We start from the raw sequence: 25,237 nt of genomic DNA, 5'->3' as shown, positions 1-25,237 counted from the left end.
CAACCCGATGCCAGGAAGGTCTGGAAGAACTGACTGTGCATGATAACTAATTTGCATTGAAAATGAGAAACTTATCTCCAGGATGGGAAAACCAATCTACAAACAGGCACCCCCACAAAGCCTGGACTTTTGTGCACCCCACAACCCAGGACATTCCAGCTGGAACAACTGGAGCCAGGACTGGTGTCTCTCTTGGTCACCCTTCTTTTGCTTGTTTGTTTGCTTTCATTCATCTCTCTCTTTCTCTGCTCCCTTTCACCCCACTCCTTTATCCAAAACCCACTGCTCTGTGCTTTCACAAGGAGAGCAGGGATTAACTCATAGACGTTCCCATGCCAAGTGAGTAATTTACTAATGAAATTTTGCAAACATTTGCAGACCCCCTGACTTCTTTTGTTCCTTTTGCCCCAAGATTTCCACCCTGGGTGCTCACTTCCCTTTGATGTTTGGATGCCACAGAGCCTCCTAAAAATCAGTCATGACTCCCCTCCTCAGGCCAAACTCCATGGCTCAAGCTTACAGAGAGTGCCCCCTCCAGCTGTGTGAAATCTTGAGAGGCACTTAATGAATTAGATATTATTAATATTCTCTTCCAGCATCAGAAGGCAGTAATTAACTCTTTGAAGACTCATCCCAAACCCTGCTTTATTACTCAATCCTCAGAGGCAGCTATGTAATCTCATTGTGATTTTAAAGAATATCTTTTCAGAATAATTGTTTTCCTTGATTAAAAAAAAAAATAATAATAAAAAAAAAGACGTTTAAAGTAGTCCTGGTACTGCCTTGGAGTGTGCATTAGTGATGTCAGACATGCTGTAAAGATATCAGAGCACGAAACATGATATGCTGCAATACTTTTGCTGAGCAGATGCCTTAAGGAGGTCATTCAACATGCCAGGCTCTAAATGCTATTTGGGAGTGAGAAAACATTATTTTCCCACTTCAACAAGACTTTAGCTTCCCTGTCATGTGGAAATAACCTTTTGTGCTCAGCACTATTATTAATTTATTAGCCTTTTGAATGTCTAAATGTTTTGCAGTCTGTGGACTGCATCAAAGTGCTGGCTGAGGGACAGGGCAGCACAAACACATGGTGTGTGCACCCAAATCCATGGATATGTGTTTCAAAGAGCAGACCTGGAGCAAGAACACTTCTGCCTATGTATTTTTGACAGTGAGAACAGCCATTTTCTCAGGCACAAACCCCCAAGGAGTTTATTTAAGTCATAATTAAATGTCAAACCTTATGAGTGATGACTATATAGAAAAAGTGCTAAGTATATATTTCTATAGAAATCAATTAAAGGAGACAATGATTTTCTTTCCATTTAGGCTACATGACTCCAGCACAAGCTGCTGCAGCACAGTGCAGCTGTCAGCCCAGCCTCACTGCCTGAACAATTGCTTTCTGTTCACCTGATGGAACTGTCCTGGATGGCACCGATTTTCCTCAGGGGTGAACTCACTGCCAAACGCTTCTGTGATTCCCAACAGGGACTCACATATCCTCCCAGCAGACAGGAGGTTTGAAACAATCCCCTGAATATCTTTATGTAACAGCACATGGATTGTGTCCCTGGTGTTGAATATAGCATGATCTATTTTGTGCCCAGGAACAAAACACAGAATTTCTGCAGAGCAGGCTCTGGCTCAGCGCATCTGACTGCAATGCCAGGCTGCTTCCAAAACAGTTATCGACTGCAACTGCAGGAGAGGGGTGGAGTTCAGCTGATGGACGTGAGGTATTTAAAAGTTAGTGATCATGGACTCTGTGAAATCAGAAGGGGATGGTTTTCCAGTCCCAAACTGGGAGCCCAAACTGGTTCCTCCCAGAGGAACCATCCTTCATGGACTATGGAGGTGATTGGTGACTACCCTGGACATCATCACCCAGTTTTTAATGAAATGAACTCCACTCTGCATGTTCCACATTGACATGACCCTTCTTTTACTCTTCATCCACTCTCACATACTGCCCACACATTTCCATAAACAACATTTCTTCTCCTGCAAAATTCAACATTTCTTTAGGAATGCTGTTCCTTATGGGAGTCACTGTCCCCAAGTCAAAGTCCATGTACCTGACACTGAGTTAAACAGCAGGTATACTGGCAACTGGAATTCCATGAGTTTTTCCACCTGGATGATTCCCCATGCCAGGACCCTGCAGGGAAACCAATTTTCCTTAAAAAAAATGAGGAAGAAATTCTAAGAAAGAGAGAAAATGAGAAGAAATTCTGTGACAACTCAGCCAGGAGAATACTCCCCATACACAGCCCTGGACTGCAGAGCTGAACTCCAGCACACTGCCCTGTCAGGAATAGACATGTCCATGTTTTTCTCAGGAAGGCAGCTGGAGTGACAGGCTCACAGTTTTAAGAAGGAAAGAATACATTTTGGTACAATACATGTGGCATTATCTTGTCCCATGAAATCACCATCAGCAAATGCCTGAGCAGAGTTGTCATTGCAGGGCTGTAGCTGGTGAGATAGCAAGGGGGGGAATGCTGAAGTCAAGGCTTGGAGCACTTCTTATCAACAGAGAAGTGATAAGCTAGAAATCGTGAACCAGCTTCCAAGCCCCAGAGCCCTCCTTCAGGTCTGAAGTGGAGCTAACAACCTTGAGTCAGAGGTAAGCTGACAGGCTGGAACCAAACCTGATTATAACTCAGCTCTTTCAGGCTCCAGCACAGACAGAGGGGCACTGTAATCCCATTGCATCTGCTTCTTGCCACGGGTATTTTGTGCCATACTTGGGGTGTTAATGAGCACAAGTGATGCACAGGAATTGAAACCTCCCCTGAAAGCAGCTCCAGTGGCTAGAGAGAAACTAGAGTCAAGATAATAAAATTGTAGTTGTGCAGAAGTCCTCTTACTGCAGAGGCTGAAATGGTCTTGTGAAATACTGAGGTAGCCTTGGTACATTATCAGGTGAGATGCCCAAGGTACAGCTGCAGAAAAACGTGTTTCAGTAGCTAGAGGATCACAGCTAATGCTCAGCAATCTATAAATCATTGTTATGAGATTTCTCTATGCAAATGAAATTTATATAACCCTCATCAATCGTAAAAAAAAAAAATCATAAAGATGAAATTTTGCAGCCACAATGTGAATTAAAGGATCCCTTAACCTGTTTTCAAGATACATCTTTATAGCTAATTAATTTTTAGATGGAGTGTTCTTTGAAAGGACTAATGGATAGTGAGCATTGCTGATTGATTATAAAATGAGCAGGAGGGTTTAAGAAGTGAGCTGTGAATGTAAAATCACTAGCCAGCTTTATTAAATTTGCCATATTAAAATTCTAGACTATGCAACTGTGAGAAGCAGGTATTAATACAGTACCTTTGATGAGTGCATGTTATTTACTTAACATCAATAAATTTCTCTTACTTGGTCTATAACATGGAGATCTATCAGATTGTCCTCTGAACTGTATCTTAAAGACTTCAACTTTGAGAAATCCAAAATCTGGATTCTATAAAATATAACTTTATACATTTATGCGACGGGGTGGAAAAAAACCAACAAAACGAGAACCAGCAACTATGAAGAAAAGGAAAAGAAATGCAATCCATATGTCATCCTTCTAGGACTGCTCCCCAGAGCTGCAAATCTACAGGTAACTTTCATTGTGCCATCATTACCAGCAGTGACAAGAGCATTTATCGAAAGGCCACTCAATCTGCCATGACCTGAAAACATCAGGAGGAAATGGGGGACTGTTAAACACTGCAAGCACCTGGTGAGAGGAAGGGGAAAATAAGGGGCTTACCCTCTTCCTCAGATTGCAGGTGAGCGTGAGGTTCCTCGAGAAGGAGTTGGCAAAAGCAGTGTAAAAGTCCAGCACTTTCAGCAAGGCTTCTCGCTTAATTATATGCAAATCGCAGTAGGTCAGAGCCCGAACGTTGGCACATGCGTGGGCCAGGCTGGTTTCCTTCCAGAAGATATCACCAAACACGTCACCTTTACCTGAAAAACAGCAGGGCAGATTTGTTAAAAGGTAATGCTTAGGAAGAGTTTTGGCACACAGATGATTTTTTCACAACCTGTCTTATGCTCTCAATTATCCCAATGCAAGCTCCCAACCATGAAAACTAACAAGGGTAAAAGTTTTAAAATTAGCTGAGGTACTTGAGCATCCTTAGCAGTAGCCCCAGGTTTTAAGGTATTTATAGATTGCTCTGTGAAGTGTCACAAAGCATAAGAGCCAGATTGCAAAGGTCTCCTTGTAGCTGAGGATCCAAGTAATGGGTTTTTCAAAGGCTACGGAATATAATGAGCCCTTAACTAATGTTCAGGTGATTGAATATTTCAGGTGTCTGTTCCCAGGTGATTTAGGAGTCCTAGTCTCACAAAAACCTTCTGACATCTAGGTTCTTTCATCCTCATGGCTCTACAGTGAGGGGCAGAAGCCAGCTTCCAGGGCCCAAGGACAACATTTTAAAGGATGTTTCAACACTTTTAATTCAGTATCAGTGGTAATAATCCTTCTGGAAAACCCACCAAAAGCCTCACTGAGACTTTTAACTTTTAAGTAACCACCTCTAAATCTTAAAACACATCCACCAGTATAATTCTAACGCAAATTCATCCATTTAAGTAGAGGCTTAGGCTTAAGTCTGTATTTCAGTGTTTGCTGAGTAAGAGAGGGTTTGATACCTGAGACACCTACATGTATAAATACCCTTAACCAGAGGGGAAAATTACACCTAAGGCTACTTCTTCAGTGTAGCAGAACAGCTGACTGAGGATTAGGGACTAGCTGTAGTCCAGTGCCATGCACAGAAAGGCTCCAGGGACTGGGAGTGCTCTGACTTAGCCTGCCTTCCTCTGCAAGGAATCCACACCCCCAGACCTGTGCTAGACACCCAAGCAGGAGGAGAGGATGAGGACACCAGATTCAGAATCACACTTCTGACCCAACCAGAACCCCGGCATGGGTGCAGGCTGGAGATATGCCGTCAGGTTTGGACCTTCTGGTTGTTCTGAGAAGGGGCAACAGAAAACACACTGAAACATTCCAAAGCTGCCTCTTGCTGCCCAGGTTTGGGCCAGGACCTTGGCGTGTGGTTTGTGGCTGACACCTCAGATCCTGAAGCAGAAACCGTGGTACAAAGGGTATTTTTTGTTTCACACCCCCAGAAGCACATCCCTGCTCTGTATTTGAGCAGTTATCAAAGGGAACTCCAATCAGTCAGCCAGTGGCTATTGATCTCAGGCACCTCAAACAGCCCCTTGGTGAAGGTTAGAGATGTTACAGTTTTGGCATAAAACAGGTAACGGATTTTAGTATTTCCTCTTGTAAGAACTTTTAACATTTTGCTCCACTCTATTGTGGAAACACAGGCCAGAGGGGTAATCTATCCAACCTTATTACTTTTAGGGGTCAGAGGCTCTATTTCTCTATTTCCATTTCTGCTTTTGGTATTGTATCCAGTAAAACATATCTAACATTTCTCAGGCAGAGTGAAATAAAATGTGCAAGTCCTTATCTTCCCTTCCCTTCTCTGTTTTTATTTTCTAAAAAATGTCTCTATAACAGAACCATCCCTTAGAAAGGTTATAACTGTATCTCATTGAGCTGCTTTTGATTCTACATATTTTTATGTAATTGAATTTAACTACAATACATAACACAGCTGGTATAATTTATAAAACAAGGTGCTTTAAAATGTTTTCTTTAATATAGAGCATTTTGTAGTAACATTATAATTTACCCAATGTACTGTTTTGAAATTACCTTTTGCAGTTAATTGTCCTTGTCTCTACTTAGAGCTCAAAACCCAGTTTACAGACATGCTCAACAGAGTTACATAATTTATAGAAAACAGTCCATCTCTGAAATGCAGAAAATTGCTTAATGGACTTGCTCTTTGAGGTGGACATAGGACAGAGCTGAGTCCTACTTTCAGAGCAGACTGCAGTTAAAAGACAGTGGTTTCACCACTGAAATGTTAGCAACCACTTGTTCTCTTTTCAAATTTAGGCTAATATGTAGTTAATTTAACCAAGAGGTTGAAAGAACTGGATGCTCACCCCAAAACTCAGGACAACAGTGTGTTACAGAATCTGTACACAGTATTACATGGATAAATGAAATAATATTTATAAGCTTGAGATCTTGTTGTCCTTCTGTGTGGCAGGGATGTGGGACTGCACTGGTTGTGACTTAAAGGCTAGGACACAATGAATTGAACTTATTCACTCTTCCATGAGCCATCACTCACTGGATTTGAAGGGTGAAATTCTAAACTCCTCTTACATTGTGGTTTATACTCTTCAGAAAGTACAAAATATTGGATGCCTTTACGTGATCTTGAATTTGACATTTCCCACACACACTTCTGAGCTTGTCTGCTGGTTATAAATGTGCTAAGGAATGTACAGAATGAAAACAAAACCTACCAGATTCTCCAAAACAACGCCTCTTTGTAAATACAGAGATTAATGCACTATACTTTATCCCCATTAACTGGAGTTCACTGTGCAGAGAGGAAATTTCTCACTCAGGACAAGATCAGAAGTTAGGAAAAAATTCTTTACTCAGTGGGTGGTGAGGCACTGAACAGGATGCTCAGAGAAGCTGCGGGTGCCCCATCCCCGAAATGCTCAGGGCCAGGCTGGATGGGGCTTTGAGCAGCTTGGTCTAGTGGAAGGTGTCTCAACCCATTCCGTGATTCTGAGGGCAATCTTTACACATTGCAACTAAATTAAAATAAAATTTTCAGGGTTGCAAAACAGAAAATTTAACTGGCTAGGTCTGACACAGCCACCCAGAGACACATACAGGAATTTTTCACTTGCAGGGGATGTTCAGAGCTCCAGGGGAAGTGCTGCTGGGGCTGAGCTGGGAATGCAGAGGTGCTGATGCAGCCTGCATAATATCCAAAGATTCTCTGGAGATTTATTGAGGCCTTAGTACATTCCCTCCCAAATCTGCCCTGTCTTGAGTCCTGAGCACCTCCTGAATGGAGGCAAAGCTCTGGGAAACCCTCCTGCCCCTGCTCCCAGTGCCCCAAGCATCACTGGAAGAAGGAATGCTGTAAATTAGAGTGCAAAGGAACTACCTGCATACATCTTACACATCACAGAATGCTAAAATTCTTTGGGCTGGAAAAGACCTCTAAGGTCCTCAAGAGCAACCATTAACCCAGCAATGCCAAATCCACACTAAAACATACCCCTGAATGTCACATCTACAGAATTATGGAATCATCGGGTTGGAAAAGACCACTAAGATCATAAAAATTCAGATTTTTGCAACAAGAGGATATGTGAAGGGTGTTGGTGGCAGGCATAGTTTTTGCTGAAATAACTACACTGCTATTATTCTAAATACTATGTATGTTTGCCTGTACATAAAATATACATATATATTCATGCATATTCACATAAATATATTTAGGAGAAATCATATGGTAAGCAGATCTATAACAGGTCAGGATATTTCTATGCACTGTTCTATCTTCTGTATTCTGATAACCTTGCCAAACAGATTTGGGGGGACAGATGTGCTCTGCAGCCTTACACCATGGACTGACCTGCCAGTTTCTCAGACAGGAGTTCATGCCTGGACCTTTCAGGTAGAAAAATTCTTAAGGGTTTCATAGAACCCCCAGGAGTTTGCAGATGGAATGAAACACTCAGAAACACTCTGTTTAAACAACATCTCAGAATCCACACGTGTATTTATGTAGAGACAAAATTTATCCTCCTTCAGATGGGGACAGAAACTGAGCTAATAAATATCCTAGCAGAAATAAGAGCTTGATGGATCCTTTGGAAGAAAGTTTAGGCAGGCAGTTAAAGAATAAATTCTTGGTAGCAAATAGCACTGGGTAAAAACACATAAAGGGGACCAAGTCTTCTTAAGGAAGTGTTTTTTTGTGCAGTCTTAGCTAATAAACCAGCTACCCTTTAACCATTTGAAAATATCTCCAAAGCCTCATCAGTCACGCTAGCATGAGCCAGACATGATGAATGATGTTGGCTTTCCATCAGGATGCACTCAAATCTTACACTGCTCATGAAAAGCAAAGGCTGATGTTGGTTGAAGATCAGTACAACTGTACCAGAGAGAAAATGTTCATCCAATCAGCTCCAGTGCCAAATACCATGAAGTGATGGCAGCATGCACACAAGTGGAGGTCATCATTACATATATTGGTGTCTATATTCATACAAATTCATATTTCTGTGTATCTGTGGTGAAACCTCCTGCTGCAGGACCAAACTGATGTAAAAACCCAACGAGCAGGGAGTGAATCAGCTTCTGTCACCCAGAGCAGCTCTGAGATGGGCCAGTGAGCAGTCGTGCATCTCCTCACCATGGCACACTGGGACTGGTTGCACAGGTATACAAAATGGAATAAAATCTATCTGTGGCTACTAAACACAAAAGATTTCCCTCTGGGTGAAATACTGTCCAGTCCAGAGGGTTGGAAACATTCTGGGGAAGTATCACAGTTTCCTTACTTCACTTTCCTGCATTCTCCTGCACTTCTGCTATTGACCACTTTTGAAGACAGGCTGCTGGGCTGGCTGGATTTCTGGGTGTCCTGGTTGGAGACAAATTTGGAAGGAAATAAATTTGGGAAAAATAGGGGATAGCAGACCATCAAATCACCCCAAGACATTTGGCTTAGCTGAAATGGTTGTTTCTGCCTAAAGAGGGTGTCTGGAGAAGGTGATGCAGTGGTGCAAATCAATCAGGTGCACTTCCCATCTGGGACGTCACTGCCAGCACAGCCCAAGATGTGCAGAGATGATTCCAAACTGTGAGAGAGGTCTTCTTGCCCCTGTGAATCTTTTAGCCTCATATTCTTCTGGGGCATCCAGAAGGGCCAGAAATTCTTTGAAAATCAGACCAGAGCTGATCACTGAGCTGCACATAAACCCACCTCTATGGGACTGCACGTGAAAGGGCAGAACAACAGGAGAAAACAGCATTTCCAGCCTCTGAGGCATTGTCAAACAGTCAGCAAAGCAGCAATGACTGTGCCAAAACCCTGGTCCATGCTGGCTTTGCATTATTTAACACAGTGCACCTGCCCCATCTGCACCTGGAAGCACAAAGGAATTACCTTTCTTCCAGCATTCAGGATTGCTCCAAGCAGGACCCAAAGTCCAGAAAGATTCCTCTCCTTATCTTTCTCATTTTTAGTGCAAGTAGCATCACTACCTCACATCCTTCTAGAATCCCCAGCTCCTGGAGACAGGTTATTTCCATTTTGATTTTACATAGAAATAGGTTTCTATCCTTCTGACTGAGGAAATAAACCTGATAGCATGACCATTCCTACCACCTTGAAAACTCGTAGGGCAAATCAGATTGCCTCAAACTGTTAGTCTGATTTAAAAGAACTGTACCACATGATTTTTAAATAATTTTCCTATTCTTGTGCTGGCAATACTTTCGAGTTTTGGCAGTGAAGCATGCAGGTCTAACTCAAAAACATATCAATTCAGAGAAAGGAATCGTTCTGACTGGAGGCTGCAGATCAAATCTGTAACACACTAGCTGGCACTAAATTAAGACTGATGTTTCTTATCATAATTAACCATCATGCAGAGACACAAAAGTATATTAAATTTACAAAACAATATGAACAATTCAGGTTTGTTGGCAAGAACTAAGGACACTTTTGAACAAGCATCAGTAGGACTAAATCACACAATGGCAGTGCAGATGTCAACCCAGACCTGCAAGATCTAACTGATTCCAAGGCACTTAAGGAGAACTGCACAATGCAGACCAGCAAATCACACTCGTTTTCAGACCAGTAACCCTTCAAGTATTTTGCAAAATATTTTCAGATTCAGCACTTAAAACCCAGCCTAAATCACATTAATTATTTCAGTTCTGCTAGCTGAAAAAAAAAGCTCAATCTTTTCCTCTATGAATCATTTTCCTCTTAGTTAATTTAGAGCTTTAACTCATTGGAACACAGGGGACTTTTCCTATAGATGAAATAGGACACAGCCTGTTCTGTAAATTGCTACCAGGTGCATGCTACTAACCTGGGGAAATGTTCACAATTAATCTGCCTTGGTCGACTTCACATGGAAAACAACACAAAAGTCCAGTATAAATTAACAAGAGCTGATTTTGACACAGGGGCCAATTCTGCCACCCTCACTTCACTTGAGAAGAAACCCAAGCTGCAACTAAACAAATTAAAATCAGCCAATTAGCCACTAATACCGTGAGATGGAACTGGACAAGCAGGTTTTCATGTCACAAAGTGCACCACATGCACAGTCAGTCTTGTCCTGCACAAAGCACATGCCTGGCTTGGAAATTCAAAGTGCTGATGCATGGATACCAAATATCATCTTGTTAATGCCCATGGATGAGAGCTATAGAGCTCCTGGGATTCCTGCTCACCCAAACGGGAGCTGCTACTTGCTCTTCCTCTAAAGAACTTTTCTCTGTGTGATTTGGTGGGAGACTCAATCTTTTGACCTCCAAACACAAGTAGCATTAAGAGCGGAAAAAGACTCATCCCTATTTTCACCCACCACACCAAACTCAAAAAACCTGCTTTACTCCTCTCACACTGTATCATATCCCCTTCCCAGATAAAAAATTTGGAAATAATTAATGAAGCAGACCTTTAATAAGGTCTGGTTTGTCTAATAACAATTAACAATGGGTTACTCTGGAATTATATGCAGAACATGCTGAGAATTAACATGTAATACATAAAGGCAAATAACTGAATACTATGGGAGGACCCTAAGTGTGGCTGAAACATGAATTATTAAATTTATATTCATTCTGACCTGAATATCATACTGAGTTCACTCAGCAGCAACCTCCACCAGGATTCCACTGCTCAATATATTTTTATCGCTATGCAGCTTGAGCAATATTTTTGATCAATTCCTACAATCAACATCTGAACGCAGTAGACCATTATTTTTCTGCTGAAAAAACAACTTCTTTAAGCCTTGCTAATCAATATGCCCAGTTTAAGTTACTGCACAACTTAAACAGCCAGCTGTGAAAATAGCAGGAGCTGGAAAGCAACTTTCAGAGCCACTTGGCTGGCATTGCCACCGATGTGTAACCCCTCATCAGGAGCAAATCCAGGTTAATTGCAGCTGGGTGAATTATGAGGTGCCCTCTGGTAGCTGATGCCTCTTTTCATGAGCCTAGGGACTCCAAACCCCTGGTCCTCCCTGAGATCCTTTGCTGTGACACCTCCCTGTGCAGAGCAGAGGCAGTTAAATTGTTTACTCCTGCTTGAGACGGTGGAAAATTACTGATGTGCCTTCTCAGGGTCACCTCACTTGCTGGGAAAGTTTGGATAATTAGACACAAGACTGTTTGCCCTTCTCCATTCTCCTGGCAGCTGCAGACGAATTATGTTTAAATGTCTGTGTCTCCTTTTCCCCAGTGTAGCAGCACCCCAGCTCTGCACATGGAGTGCTCCCTGCAAGAGGTGGGACACTGCCCTCGAGAAGGGGAGGGAACTAATGAGGGGAACATAATGGGGCACCTGGATATCTCCTTTAATGAGGCCTAAAAACTGCAGGTCTACAGTTGGAGTCATTCTCTTACTGTGAGTGTTTCTGTAATGCTGATTACTGCAGCGCTGGGCGTTTAATTATCCACAAATGAGAACAAAATCAAACTGGGGGGGAACAAAATGTCACGGTGCTGCAAGTTGCCCTGTCAGTCACCAGGCTCCACCTGATTTCAAGCACAGGGAACACCAAAGCACTGTTGGGGCGGGAAAAAAGCTGTTGAAAGAAAGGATGGTTGTTCCATGAAGGTGGAAATAAAGAAAAGCACCTGGACAGGATTCCAAGTCTCCTGAGGACACCGTTTCTGCAGGCAGGGAGGCTGGATGTGCCCACTCACCCTGGCTGGAGGCAAGGGAAGATGGACAAAGGGAAAAAGCAGCAAAATCCATGGAGTGATTCATGCAGGACCTGAGAGAGGACAAAGCCCTGCACTTTGGACGGAAGCACGAATGTCAGAGACGGGACATGATGGTTCTCAACCTGTTTTAATGTCCCTACCTGACTCACTTCTATTGGATATTCCACATTTAAAAATACATCAAAAAACAAAACACCCCTTCTCCCTCTCTCTTTCCCTAAGCGAGGCAAATCACACACTACTGTATTAAACCACACTGCACTATTATTTCCTCTACAAGGAGCAGAGGCTGCAGACAGAATGTCCTGTTCATTCCTGCTCTCATAGAGGAAATTAATAAGGACAAGTTTCCAAAGGATACTTATTGCATTTCCTGTACTCTAGGTCACTGCTGAGTGGTGGAGAAGATGGACAGACTGGCAGCACAATCCTGCAAGTGGACTTTCCCTGGGGAAACCAGTGTGGCAGCAGATGCTTGCAGCATTCAAAGCAGGTACTGAGGTTTTCCCATTAGTCAGTTTTTTTAAACCTGGTCTCCCCCTTAGGCAGATTCATGCTCCTTGTGCTTGAACTTCTCAATGCAGAACAGATCAATAAAAATTATGTTTTTCACTGTCTGATCTGCAGTTGCTGTTTCAGGTGCTGCAGCTGTCACTAAAAATGCCTTTGCAACTACATCTGGGAGAGATTTTCTTCCACAAGTGAATTTTTAGGACAAAATATCCCACAATTACTCAGTTCACTATTCTGCTAAATAATATGTCAGAGCATGAAAAAACTCTTCAGTGTGTTCTAGGACTAGAGGAAGCAGTTTATCTTGCTTTAAGTTACATTTACACGTTCTGCCAATCCCTGTAGTACATGATGAACACAGCTCTGAGTCATTGAAGAATTGAAGGTACTTTTGGTAATTAAAGGTAATTCACTTAACCAGATATGGTTAAAATTCTCTCTGGTCACAGGGGGATTAACATAGATACTAGATTTAATACATCTAAAAGGTAGAAACAAAAAGTTCTTACTGTCATGTCATTCCAAACACACAATATTCATTAATAAATGTAATCAAGTTTTGCATGTAATCCAAGAGTGATAGCTCTTAGTTCAGTAAATTACATACTTATTGTTCTCATTCTAAAAACCATTGATTTGTTTAGATACTGCTACTTCCTCTTAAGCCTTTTGTTTTTTAAATAACTGTAAGCAAATATAAGATATCATCACTGAGATTAATTTTAAAAATGAAATGGTCCAGTGAGCTGGAATACAAGGAATAATTTCCTATGGAAATTGTTGATTTAGGAGCTCTCATTGTAATGACTTCACATCTGAATATGGAAACAGATTCATTCTTACACGAAATCTCTTTTTTAAAATCTTAATGTACGCTAGAATACAGAAAGATGCAACAGGTATTTCCAAAGAGCATGGATGTGAGTTTTCCTGAGCTCCTACTCCAGCTGAGAGAATCCAAGTGATGTCCTGGGGGAGCTGTTCCCATGCAGCCCCATCCACACTGTGCTAAATCCCAGTCCCAGGCACACACACGTTTTTAGAGAAACACGTCAGGAGCCCTCTGGAGCCACCCTGTTAGGGAAGAAGCAGCACAGAGCTTCAGTGGGGTCTGACAGCTGCCCTAGGACCAGGAACCCACTGGATTTGCCCTCAAGGAGTGACAGCTCCACCTGAAGAGAAGGCAAATATTCAATAGGATATGAGTTCTACAATAAATGGGTCTATTTGAAACAGGTCAGACAGGCTCTGCGTAGTTTTTTCTGCAGAGCCACCAGTTTTTCCTCCACATAGTTCTGCCTCTGGGGAGGATTCCTGCCTCCACACCGGTGCTGACCACTCAGTCCCACCACATGGCACACCCTTCCCAATCCCATACAAGCTAATGAGGGTCTGCACTGGGCTCTTTCCCAAAACCAGACAGCACAGTGGAGTGACAGGGTGATTCACCTAAATTCCCCCATTGTTCAGATTCCTCATGACTGTGGTTTGATACATGGTGTAACCCCATCCCTTTGCAAAGTCAGATCAGACTCTTTATTTTCTGTAAAGCCAGCTCTCTACAAGCAAAAATTCTGCTTCCTTGCAGAGACTGTTTGCAGGTGTTATTCTGGGCTAGAACACAGAAAAATTAAAATCCCAGTGTGAAGGTTAATGTGGAAATCCTCCTGAGGGACTAAGATAAACAATGTGCATTTCCTCTGTTTAAAACAGGTCAAGCACACAGATGCCATTCTCTTCTGCTCAGAGACACTGTAGCTGTGACCAGTGAGCCATACTGGGCAGAAAGAGCACTCCCAATGGCACAAAACATGAAGGATTTGCTCTAGAGAAGGATCTCTGGAGGCACAGCATCTCCATCTTATGACAACTGCTAGCTTCCTGTAGTCCCAGCTGATGTTAGGTAAGACTGGCTAATATTAAAACTCAGCAAAAAGAAAACACACACAGACCACAAGCATTCCAGCAGAGATCGCAGTACCTAAAATAGCCACCACCTCGTCGTCCTGGATGACTTCCAAGGATCCTGAGACCACAAAGCAGAGAGCATCAACGCTTTCCCCAGCGTGGTAGATGAGGTCCCCCGGGGCACAATGGATGGTCTGGAACTCCACGGCCAGGGCTCGCAGGCAGCCGTCGCTGGCCAGCCGGAAGGCAGGGTGCTCGTTGAAAACCTTCCGGTTCAGGTGCACGCAGATGTCTGCTCTCATGTCCTTTGGGCAGATCGACAGCACCTGGATGAAAGAGAAGATGGAAAAATAATCAGCTGGGCATGCCAGACCAAGGCCACTGCTGTTTGAAATAACCGGATGGGTGGGTCTGAAGATGTGCCTGGGGGATCTTGAAACCCATCCATCCATCCATCCATCCATCCATCATCCATCCATCATCCATCCATCCATCCATCCATCATCCATCCATCCATCCAGTCATTTCATACAGCTTGTGGTGGGAATTTTATCCTGATTTGGGGTAGTCTTTTCCCACCCATCTACTGCTTTCATCTGAAAGGGTGATGTGGAAGACAGGACTGTTCTGTTACACTGCTCACTCCTCACAGCTCTCACACTCACTTCCAGAATCTCACACTCATTTCCAGAGGTGGAGATGCTCTGTCCTGTCTGTGGATGTCCCTCCAGACCTGGTGCCCAGACTCTCTGCCTGCTGCTATGCTTAATCCTTGCAGGAGCACAGAACAGACACACAGAGCTGAAGGCGCTCGAGGACACGCAAAGACAGACCGTCCACACTAGAAAATCACCACATTTTGTTCATACTCAGAAAATCCAACTTCAGAGGTCTTGATGTAGTGATCACTTACCAACACGTGTCCAAACACACTCAGGACTCAGTTTCAGTGATATATACAAGGAATTACCTGCTCAGGAGGGCCTACTAGACTACAAAATCTAAAGAGATTGGAGGAAAAAGGAAGTATATTGAAACCTCATGAAATATAAAGTAAAGATGAGTGAAGAAATGTCCACTATGAAGACATCTTCATGGTAGATCAATTAAATAAGACCTTCAACTAGTTTCTTACCTTAAATAGCTTTCCCTATTGAAACAGTAACACAAATACATCTCAAGAAAGAAAGTGAAAACCTGTGGGTCTTGCTGGGTTTGTAAACTCTCTGCTTAATATCTGCACACCCTCCTAAACACACTAACATTCTCATAGCCCCAAAATGCACAGTAGCTAATTGCACTAAGAAAGATATAAAGCCTCTTAATGTTTTTCTAGGATAAACGATAGAAAAGTGCATGAGACTAAGAGCACCCTGGAAGCCTCATATCAAGAAGACTGCAGATCAATAGTACTGATTAATTTCCCATCGTATGGAATTAATCTGGCAGCTTGCTCTGCAGATAGTGCAGGAGACAGGGACACTGGGTTAATGAGTTGACTCTCATGGAATAATAGCAGAGGGAGACTCTGGTAACCCTGACTAAGCTTTGAGGCAAATGGTCTTGTTAATGAACTCAAGCCAAGATTTTAATTTCTGTTTAATGCAGGAGAGGTATAAAACAAATTACTGCAAAGCATTACTAAAGCTCCTAAAGCACAGGATGTGAAAAGAATAAATAACTTCTATTTTAATAATAATAATTAGTCCTTTTCTTATTCAGATAGATCAAAGTGCCTTTGGGATCAAAGACATAATGGATGCAGAAAGGTGAAACAGAAGTTATTCTCCCATTCTCTGTATTATGACAGTGTGTGGTGAGAAGGAGCTACTGTACCCATCTGCACTAACCTCTTCCACTCCAAATATTCCCATCAATCCCAGAATACCTGGTAAAATTATAGCCTGGAAGTTTGCAAATGCTACAGGGTATTTGTTCCAATGGACAGCTACTCCCTCTTTCAAAACATGAATTGTTTCTGAACTCTTTTTTTTTTTTTTATTTTCAGCCAACAGCCAGAGAATCTATGATCTTGTTGAGATAAAAGACCTGCAATACTCATAAATCTCTTCCACATGCAGGTGTTCGTAGAATGTGACCAGGTCACCTCTCTATTTTGAAAAAACAAGAGAGATAGAAGATTTTTTTTTTGCCTAACACTATGAAGCATAGGCTGTCTTTGGAAACTTCCCCCTGCATGAGGTTTTCTCACTTACAACCAACTTCCCAGAGCTACCAGATCATTAGTTTTTATTTTAGTTAACACAGAGTAAGTCAATTTGAGTTAATGGTATTTTCCTCTAACAAAATGTTGTACAGAACACATTAAAATCTCCTGCATAAGTACATTTTATCATAAAAAATAGTAATAAACACATTTGACAGGGCATATTCTCTATAAGCCATCATTTGCATTAGTAATAGTATCTTGTCTGAGTCACTGTAGACCATATTCTGTATCACATTTCCATAATTTAGTAGGGGTAAATGTCAATTTTACAAAAGTCTATTTACCTGAGTCATTGCATTTACCAGTAGAAATATGGGCATGCCTTAGTTTCTCAGTTAAAAGTTCAATTCAAAAAAAAAAAAAAAAAAGATTACTTTTGAGAGTGATTGTTTCACCTCGGCCTTACTTGTGGATCAAGCAGAAAGTTTGTCTTTATTACAATAAAACAGAAACATGCCATCTTTCTTCATCTCAATAGTAACTTAATGAAAAATTCTGCTTTCTTTTCTGCCATGATTGATGATTTTGAACATTTTTATCTACTCTTGGGCCTGAATCATGGTAATAAGTTTTTTATGTCCCTTTAATACTTTCAGAAATGTAAGTGCTTTTGACTTAACAAGGCCACAAGCTAGGAATTCTCAAACATTACTCTTAAGAAAAATGTCTGTGTTCATACATGACTGATTACCAAACTTCAGCTTTTGAGCTTCCAAACTGCAGAAAAAATTGGTTAAACTGATGCAGAGGTTGTTCCTGTAAGGTTCTGAGATGTTGCAAGACCCTTTGTTTGTTTGGACTGTAAAATAATTCTGTCCCTCAAGAATAAAAACCACTTGAATGCAAAGCAGTATACCATTTCTTCACAAATACAGACTTAAATACAAAGGATTAAAAGTGAACAATCAAAGAATTACTCTTTTTATAGACACAAGCAGCATATCTATCATTACACACTCTAATATGAAGAGACAGGAAAAAAATCTATTGCACAGAAAAAAGCCACTCTTAGAAAGCATAATTGAGGAATTTTCTGATGTCATGATAAAGTGATTTTTCTAACAACAAATCACTGTACAGAGATATATGGAGATATCAGTTACCAACAACATCAGCAGTGAATGAGTAATGATCTAAGGGTTAGCCAGGAACAAATATGCTTAATTTGATTTTTCTTGCCTGCTACATAGGCATTGAGGACTGAGAATGAAACAGATGACAAGTAAAACAAATATTTAATACTAGAAGATTTGGCAAGACTGCTATAGATAAATGTAGATACATGTAGGGGGAAAAGAGAGCAAATACAGACAATTGCAACATTCAGCTACGTGTTTACTGCATGCTCTTCAAATGAGCACTTCAAATTCAGATGAATATTCACGAAAATGACCCCTTACTGACAATACAAGAGTTTGGACATTCTTATTGCGAATTGCTCTCATTGAGATCTCAGCATTTTTAAGGCAGCATGCAGCCAAAGAAATAGAAGCTAGTAGCACCATGGCTGTCCCTGAGTCCGTATTGTGTACAAATGCACACATGTGGGTGCAAATAAAATAAATCAGGTTAAGGGAGAGGACATTCTGCAGTGCTCAGTCAGTCTTTTTACTGTGAGGGAAATGCCTCCAACACATCCTGGTTACAGAACCAAAGCTCAGCTGGGACATTGGTTCTGCCCCGTGTGTTCTTCCAACAGCACAGCAAAAAAAAACCACCAAGGTAAATTCCTTAAGAGGAAATTTCCTTGGAGATTCCATGTCCTTTTGCAGTGAAACATGCAGTTTGTAAGGCAGGCAGGGTATTCAGGTGCTAACTGAGGGGTTTGGAGCACTTGGAGGGGACGGGCGCTTGTGCTGCTACAGAATTTGCTACATAGGAAATCTTATTTATTAATCTTGAAGCCACATCCTTTGCAGCCAGCTCTCCCCTACGTGTCCAGGCAGCATGAAAGAACAGAACCTGCTACATATCAGTGCAAAATCAGAGGAGAAAGCTGAATTCTACCCAGAGGAGAATCTTTGCTGGCTGTAGTGACTCTGATTTCACCAGGAAAGAAGCAAGGCTCCCTGAACAGCACACAGGTACCCACAAAGACCTGAGCCACTACAAAGCTGAGGGAGGAGAAAGGAAAGCACAGAATAGTATTTATCACTTTCCCTCTTTGCACAGGGAACTGAATCTCCTGAAAGTCAGTGTAAGACAATTGCTGAGCTCTGCCATCACCAGCTGGCACCCAGCTGATACAGACCCCAAAGCAAGGACTCAACAGCACCATCACCTCTAGATCATCTCATATGGAAAATGCTGACAGGGAGAGAATGGCTGGTGCTTGCTGCTAGAGATTGGGAAAGGCAGGAACCAGCTCTGGAAGACTCACAGGGAATTAGCACAAAAGGTCTCACAGTGTTTTCAGCGCGAGATCTGTAGGGGTGGGGAATTAAACTCCCCAGGAGGTTCCATCTGATTTTTTAACTCTCTCATCCATTTCCTCAGCATGTTGCAGGCAGCTCAAGATAAGCTTCCTGAACAGTTCAAAGAGCTCTACGGGGAGCAGGGATTATAAAAAAATTCAAACAAAAGCAAATGAATCAAAACAAAAACTGCACAGATTAAGAGCACGTCCAAACAATAACTTTTAAGATGGGTTTACAGGTTTAAGTATTTGTTAAAAAATATTCCCCAGCTGGAAAACACTATAGGATGGCTTAGCAGGTGTTACAGAATCTGCTAAGACTTGTCAACCAAAAGGGCAGAGGCCAATGAATAATGAACATTAGCTATCAATCCTCTTTCATCCCACGGTATTCCCACATTTTGGGGGTTGTAGGCTGGGAATATATCAATTGATAACCAAGCCAAGAGCTTTGACACTCCATGGTTCAATAACTAGGACTGTTTCCTGAATTAATAACTGTAACAAATATCAGAGATACTAAAAATGCCAGCTTTGAAAATAAAGTAAATAAACTTCTCCAACCTCAAACCCATTTGAGGCCACAGATAGGTCTTTTTATTTTGTGGAGAAAGGCCACTCTGGGTTTTCAGACATATTCAGCAGTCAGAATCAAGGTCAGCTCTTTGCAAAAAACCCACAATACTCACTAGGCATCTGACCAAGTTACTCAGATTTTTAGAAAGATTTGGCTCATATGAGTATGGAATTCTATTTCAGGCCTGGCCAAAATGTTACATTCGGCACTGGATGGAGGCCAAAGAGACAAAGGTAAGAAAACAGCTGATTGGCAAATCACAGCATTTTTCTGTAATAATCAGGTAATTTTGTAAGGATCTCAGAGATGATGTGTGGAGCCGAGCAGTAATTAACCCTGCATGCATTAGGATAGTCTTTAGCACATCACTGAGTATCTTGGCACTAAGAACTGGATGTCAGCAGCAATGCTGTGCTCTGTTTTAATTGCACTAAGATCCAGGGTCACTTGGATTTAAATGCTCTGAAATTGAGATCTGAAAATCACATCTAAGTTGAGTTTGCCTTGTTTTCTTATTAATAATATATGAGCTGAACCAGTGATTCAAATTGATAGATTTAGTGGTATCGTAACAAAATTAACTTGTTTTTTTAACTAATTAAGTGGTTAGAGACATTTAAAAACTTCCTAGATATTGGCTGTGGAGCCCATTAAATTCAGTTTTGTCAACACAGACAGAATCTGGCTAAGGGTTTGAAAAATAAGGCAAGATGAAAGGCAACATGTCTTTTAAGGAATCAAGTGGTTCACCAGCATAGGGGCTACTGGTCTGTCTAATGCACTGAAAAGTGGCACACTAATAACATCCATGGATGACCCCAAGTAGTAGATCCCAAGTTGCCTAAAGGTTGCATACTTAAGGGTTTTATAGTTTTCAATTTTGTTGTCATAACTACAGCAAGCAAAATTATTGCACAGTCTTCTAATGGGGCAAGGGATAGCACACTACTGGGAAATCTAGCCTTAAAAACCAGCTTTTAAGATAAATCAAGGAAAAAAAAAAACATCAGAAAGAATGTGTCATACATCAGAGAATTTCTCAAGTCACAACAGTTTCTGGCACTTAAGGTCACCCTTGGAAGAATGGAATTGTTCAGTGCACTATTTCATTTTGTGCTTCTTCTGGAGGTGGCTTCATTTTGTGTAAAGACACTCAGGGAAATGAAGGATGAAAACAGATGTGGATAGACCTTCCCTGAGATGTGGTCAGGAACTGAGAACCCCTTTGTCTGCTCCATCCCTTTGGTGGCAGTGCCCAGGAAATTGCCTGGCCCATCCACTCAGGGACTTACTCCCTTGGGAATTAAGCTCATGAGCAACTCCATAGCCCTGGCATCTCCTCAAGCATGACAAGTTCACCACTTATTCTGTATTAATCCCAAGATATCACATCCAAGAGGCAGAGATAACTGTGAATACTCTTTCCTGGTCTGCAGAGTGCATCCAGGAGGCAAACAATCCATAAAGGGGAAACAGAAAGCTCTACCAGTGCACAGGCCCTGCTCACGGACCCGTGGGAAGGACAGTGAGATCTTGAGCATCTCTTCTGCCTCCCACTCTCCAGAGATCTGTGGATTCCAGCTGTACCTGTTCCTAGCTCAGCTCTGGGAAGTGAGGCACGACTCCTTGTTCACCTCATCCCGATCTGCAAGGAACAACCAACAACCTCCACAGCCTCCACACCAAAACAAAAATGCTTGTCCAAATGATTTTTACCTGCCCTTCCCAGCAGGGAACTGTGTGCAGCTGTCACAGCTAATGTTGTGGAAATTCTCTTTGGCCATGAAGTTTGGCAGCCTTCTACTCCTGATCATCCACAAGGAAATCCAGCCAGCACTTATGGGCACCTCAGTGTGATGGGACATGGCAGGAATGGCAGCCTGATTCCTCTACTTGTCTCAGGGTATTACTAATTATTTCTACAGCTCTTGAAGCTCTTATTAACAGCAAACATGAATAAGCTGCACTGTCCTCATGTAGATTCATGTTTAATGAAGTTACAACCTGTGTCTATTTAACATGAACCCATCTCCTTTATGAAAGCTTAGCAGTGAATAATTCTAATACTGTGTTATGTTCCTGTGATTTCCATTTCAGTCAGTGCAATGTGGAATTGGCTTTCATTATCCCAATTGCCATTGATGTTCAGGTTGAAACTAAATAAGATCACTTTTTTCTCATTCAACCTATGGCTTTTCTGAAGGAAACTACTGTTAAAACATGACAGACATTTATTTAATTGCTTTCTGAGCAAATGGTAAGCCATACAACAGCACAAAGGTCAAGATGAGAAAATCTTTGGGTTATACAGACATTTCAGAGTATTATCATTAGATAAGACCTTGAGACATCTGCATATTAGTTAACAGCTGTTCTACTTTCCTGGATAATGACCTATTTCTTACAGAAGAGCTAGTATCTATAAATTTCTCATTTGCTGCCTGGATATTTTCATAAAAAACTATAATATTTGAATTCAAAGAAATTGTGTTTCATATACCAAATTATTGCTGCAAAGATTTTTTTAATCTACTTAAAAATGGTCACATACACAGAAAGCACTGCCTCTTTTATCTCTCACAAAACAAACCCAGGTTCTGGTGGATGAGAGATACTGCTTAATATATAAAAGCTTTTCAGTTCTGTCATGTTTTTAACCCTGCTCATTATTACATGAGTAACCCCAAAATCTGCATCACTAAACATAGAAAAAAAAAATAATAATAATAAAAAAAAATCCCATCTTGTTTGAGCCACAGTCACACCAGGAGATGTGTCCATGTATTACATATCTCATGCCAGCTGTCAGAGGAGGGCTCTCATGTTTAAGTGATTTAAGATTATGGATCAGAGGCCACTTGCTTCCTCTTAGGTAATAATAATAAATATGCTAATGCTTTTAGTGTCATTGTTAATTCCTTGTTGTGAGCACGCAGGAACAGGCTGAAGCAATGTGGTCTGAAGGCAGGATCTGAAGGTGAGTTATTCCCAAGGAGATCAGGGAAGCCAAAATTCTGAGCTTAAAGCAGCTCCACCTCAGTGGAGGAGACCAAATCCTCTTCCACATACAAGGAAAACACACTGAGGTTTTAAATTCTTTTCAGGACTCCCTGCTACACAGGCAGCAAGGACTTGCTCTTTGCTTAACCTCCCCCACTCTAACTTCCACTTTGCCTTCAGTTCTCACGCAAGGACTCATCACTTTTGGCCAAAATCTTCTTTGGGACTATACAACGAATGTGCTATTCAGGGATAAATATTTGAGGCAACAAATCAACAGATGTGAAGTGGTAGTAATTTCAGTCAAGCTTTTAACTTATATTTTGATTTCAAGCACATTAATTTAGAATCTTTAGTTATCAAAGCAACACGTGTTAACTCTTGCTGCGTCAATGCTGGGATTGTTCAACAACATAGAAACCTACTGCAACACTCATATAAAAACTCATTCTTTCTTCTTGTTCTTTAAATTTGGGTTTCAAAACACAGTCATTGCAACATGCTGAGTGTCCGAATGGAATGTATTACAAATTTGGGGCAAATGATGTCCCAAAACACACTCCAGTGTGACCATGAAGACATATGTGGAACAATTTAGGATGTAATAGAGTATATTACGTTGAAAAACATCCTTGGATGATAGAAATTTTCTGATCTGTCTAATGGAAAATGAAAAGCTGAAATTCCTCAGTAATTATCCTGTGTCATGAGCACATGTGTGTTTTGCAGGATAATAAGAAGCTTAATGAAAAGTTCATAAAAAGTAAGGAAAATAGGAAACCATGTGATGCAACTCTATCCTCACAACAGACTGCTCAGAATGTCATTACTGGAACTTTGAAAATGAAACTGGCAGAAACCTCTAAGGTCAGATCCAGGATATCAGAAGAAGCAATGCAGAGAAGCAATCCAAGACCTGGAAGAAGAATCCCCTCTTCCAAGCTGGAGCACTGTCCGGACTCAAAAACAAATCTGATGTGACACTGGGTACCTCGGGGTCCCTCTGCTCCCATCCTCTGGCTGCTCTAGGTTTGGTGCTGATGGATGCAATTTAAGTACAGAGGGTCTTACATCAAGGCTTGAAGGTCAATGAAAGACCTGAGGCAAGAGAAACCACCCACCCTAGACGACCGATCTCTAGGACTGTATCACCGTTTCTATGATTTTCCAGCTGGAATTTACAACGGTTTCTCATTTGTTTGGGTGAAGTAAATCATAACACCTTCCTGAGTGGAGATAAATGTAAGACTGGCTGCAACACAGCCTCCCAAGCTTTTGCTAAAGGCGAGGTTTTTGCAGCAGAAAGCAAACTGCCTTGTCCTTGCCCTCGCACAGCCCCTGGGCTGCCCTGGGCAGGCACTGCAGGCCACTGGAGCTGCTGCTTTTGCAGACCTGCAGGCTGTAAGGGACACAAAATACCAAAATATCCAACACGGTGCTCAAGTTCTTACATTTCTCTTGTCTCTGTTCTTCTGTACCATGGGCTTTTCTGGGGAGCTCGAATAGCTGAAACTACTGATGTCCAGATGCAGAGGTTCCTGAAATCCTTCCACTGTTTTAAACTGGGTTTGCATCCAGGCCTACGTTTAGGCAAGTCTTCACCAAGGGAAAATTGTTAAAAACCTAAGTCACAGATTTTACAGGTAAATTAATTATCTGGCTAAGCAGCCACTCCATCTTACAGACCAGAGAACAATGCTTGCCGTGAGTCAGGGATTAGGGCTCTAACTGCGTTTTTATCATCTATAAAACCGGACATGCGGAAACTATGGTAGGAAATTTCAGTAATTAAAGCATAGGTTCTCCTAATTAACTGCAAAGCATCATTAAAATCTAATGAAACTGTAGTGGAGTAACACAGGACTCTAGCTTAATAACAAGGAGATAAATGCAAATGGCAGTTGAATTTTCATGGAGTTTGAAGTTTATACAATAGGACTGAATGCATTTACAGGAGTTTAGAATAGAAAAGCTCACTTTTAACACTTGTGAATCAGGATTAGGAAGTTAGGGTATTAGTGTACAAGAAGTTAACATATTAAAGAATGTGGCCTGCTGAAGCACAAGAGTCAAAGAAATAAAGATTTTTGCTACTTAAAGCAGTTGTATTTGTGGTGATGAACTGAATTTCACAGCAGGTGATAAATCAGAGAACTGGTGTTGCATCAGCATGATGTAAGACTGAATTTTTCTGTGCAGAGACTTCATCCTGGCACACCTGAACAATCTGCATCACCCTCCCATATTGCACCAGAGATTCAACTAAGAAAGAACTTTAAAGCTCTGCAAGCACATTTCAAGAGTCATCTGTCATGACTCTTCCTTAACTCCTTTGGACCCTTGGCCTTTAAGTTCTTCGGAGGGAAATCGTGGATACTGGAGCTTGAATGCATGATTTAAGTTGATGTGTACCAGGCCCACAGGAGCATCACTGATCCTCACTGAACAAAAATCTGAACCTAAAACTGTTTTATCTTGCCTTATGTTCAAGGCATTGCAGCTGGAACCCTTCCCTCATCTGACTTCAACTCTCTGAAATATCCAAGACTGGACAGGCTCACTGCAGAAAGAGTTCCTGAGGACAAGCCATGAGGTCAGTCCTGGCACATGATGAATCACTCTCCAAAGATGATCTTCTTCCTAATCCAGCTTTTGAAGAAACCTAAATCACCAGTTCCTTCTGAGGGCTAAAGTCCTGCA

General features: G+C 41.6%; 1 protein-coding gene across 1 annotated transcript in view; it reads right to left on the bottom strand.

The window, feature by feature from the left end:
* KCNH5 (potassium voltage-gated channel subfamily H member 5) overlaps positions 1–25,237 on the bottom strand; it is a 147,891-nt gene that overhangs the window by 23,553 nt on the left and 99,101 nt on the right. The window contains exons 9-10 of the mRNA XM_041476314.1: positions 14,388–14,640; positions 3,776–3,972 (exon numbers count right to left, since the gene is read on the bottom strand). Of these exons, the coding sequence (XP_041332248.1) occupies positions 3,776–3,972; positions 14,388–14,640 (450 nt within the window). The remainder of the gene's footprint in view (positions 1–3,775; positions 3,973–14,387; positions 14,641–25,237) is intronic.

This window comes from Pyrgilauda ruficollis, unplaced genomic scaffold (genome assembly GCF_017590135.1).
Source record: "Pyrgilauda ruficollis isolate IOZ18807 unplaced genomic scaffold, ASM1759013v1 scaffold38, whole genome shotgun sequence".
Classification (NCBI taxonomy): Eukaryota; Metazoa; Chordata; class Aves; order Passeriformes; family Passeridae; genus Pyrgilauda; species Pyrgilauda ruficollis.
This window is presented reverse-complemented; position numbering and strand designations above follow the sequence as displayed.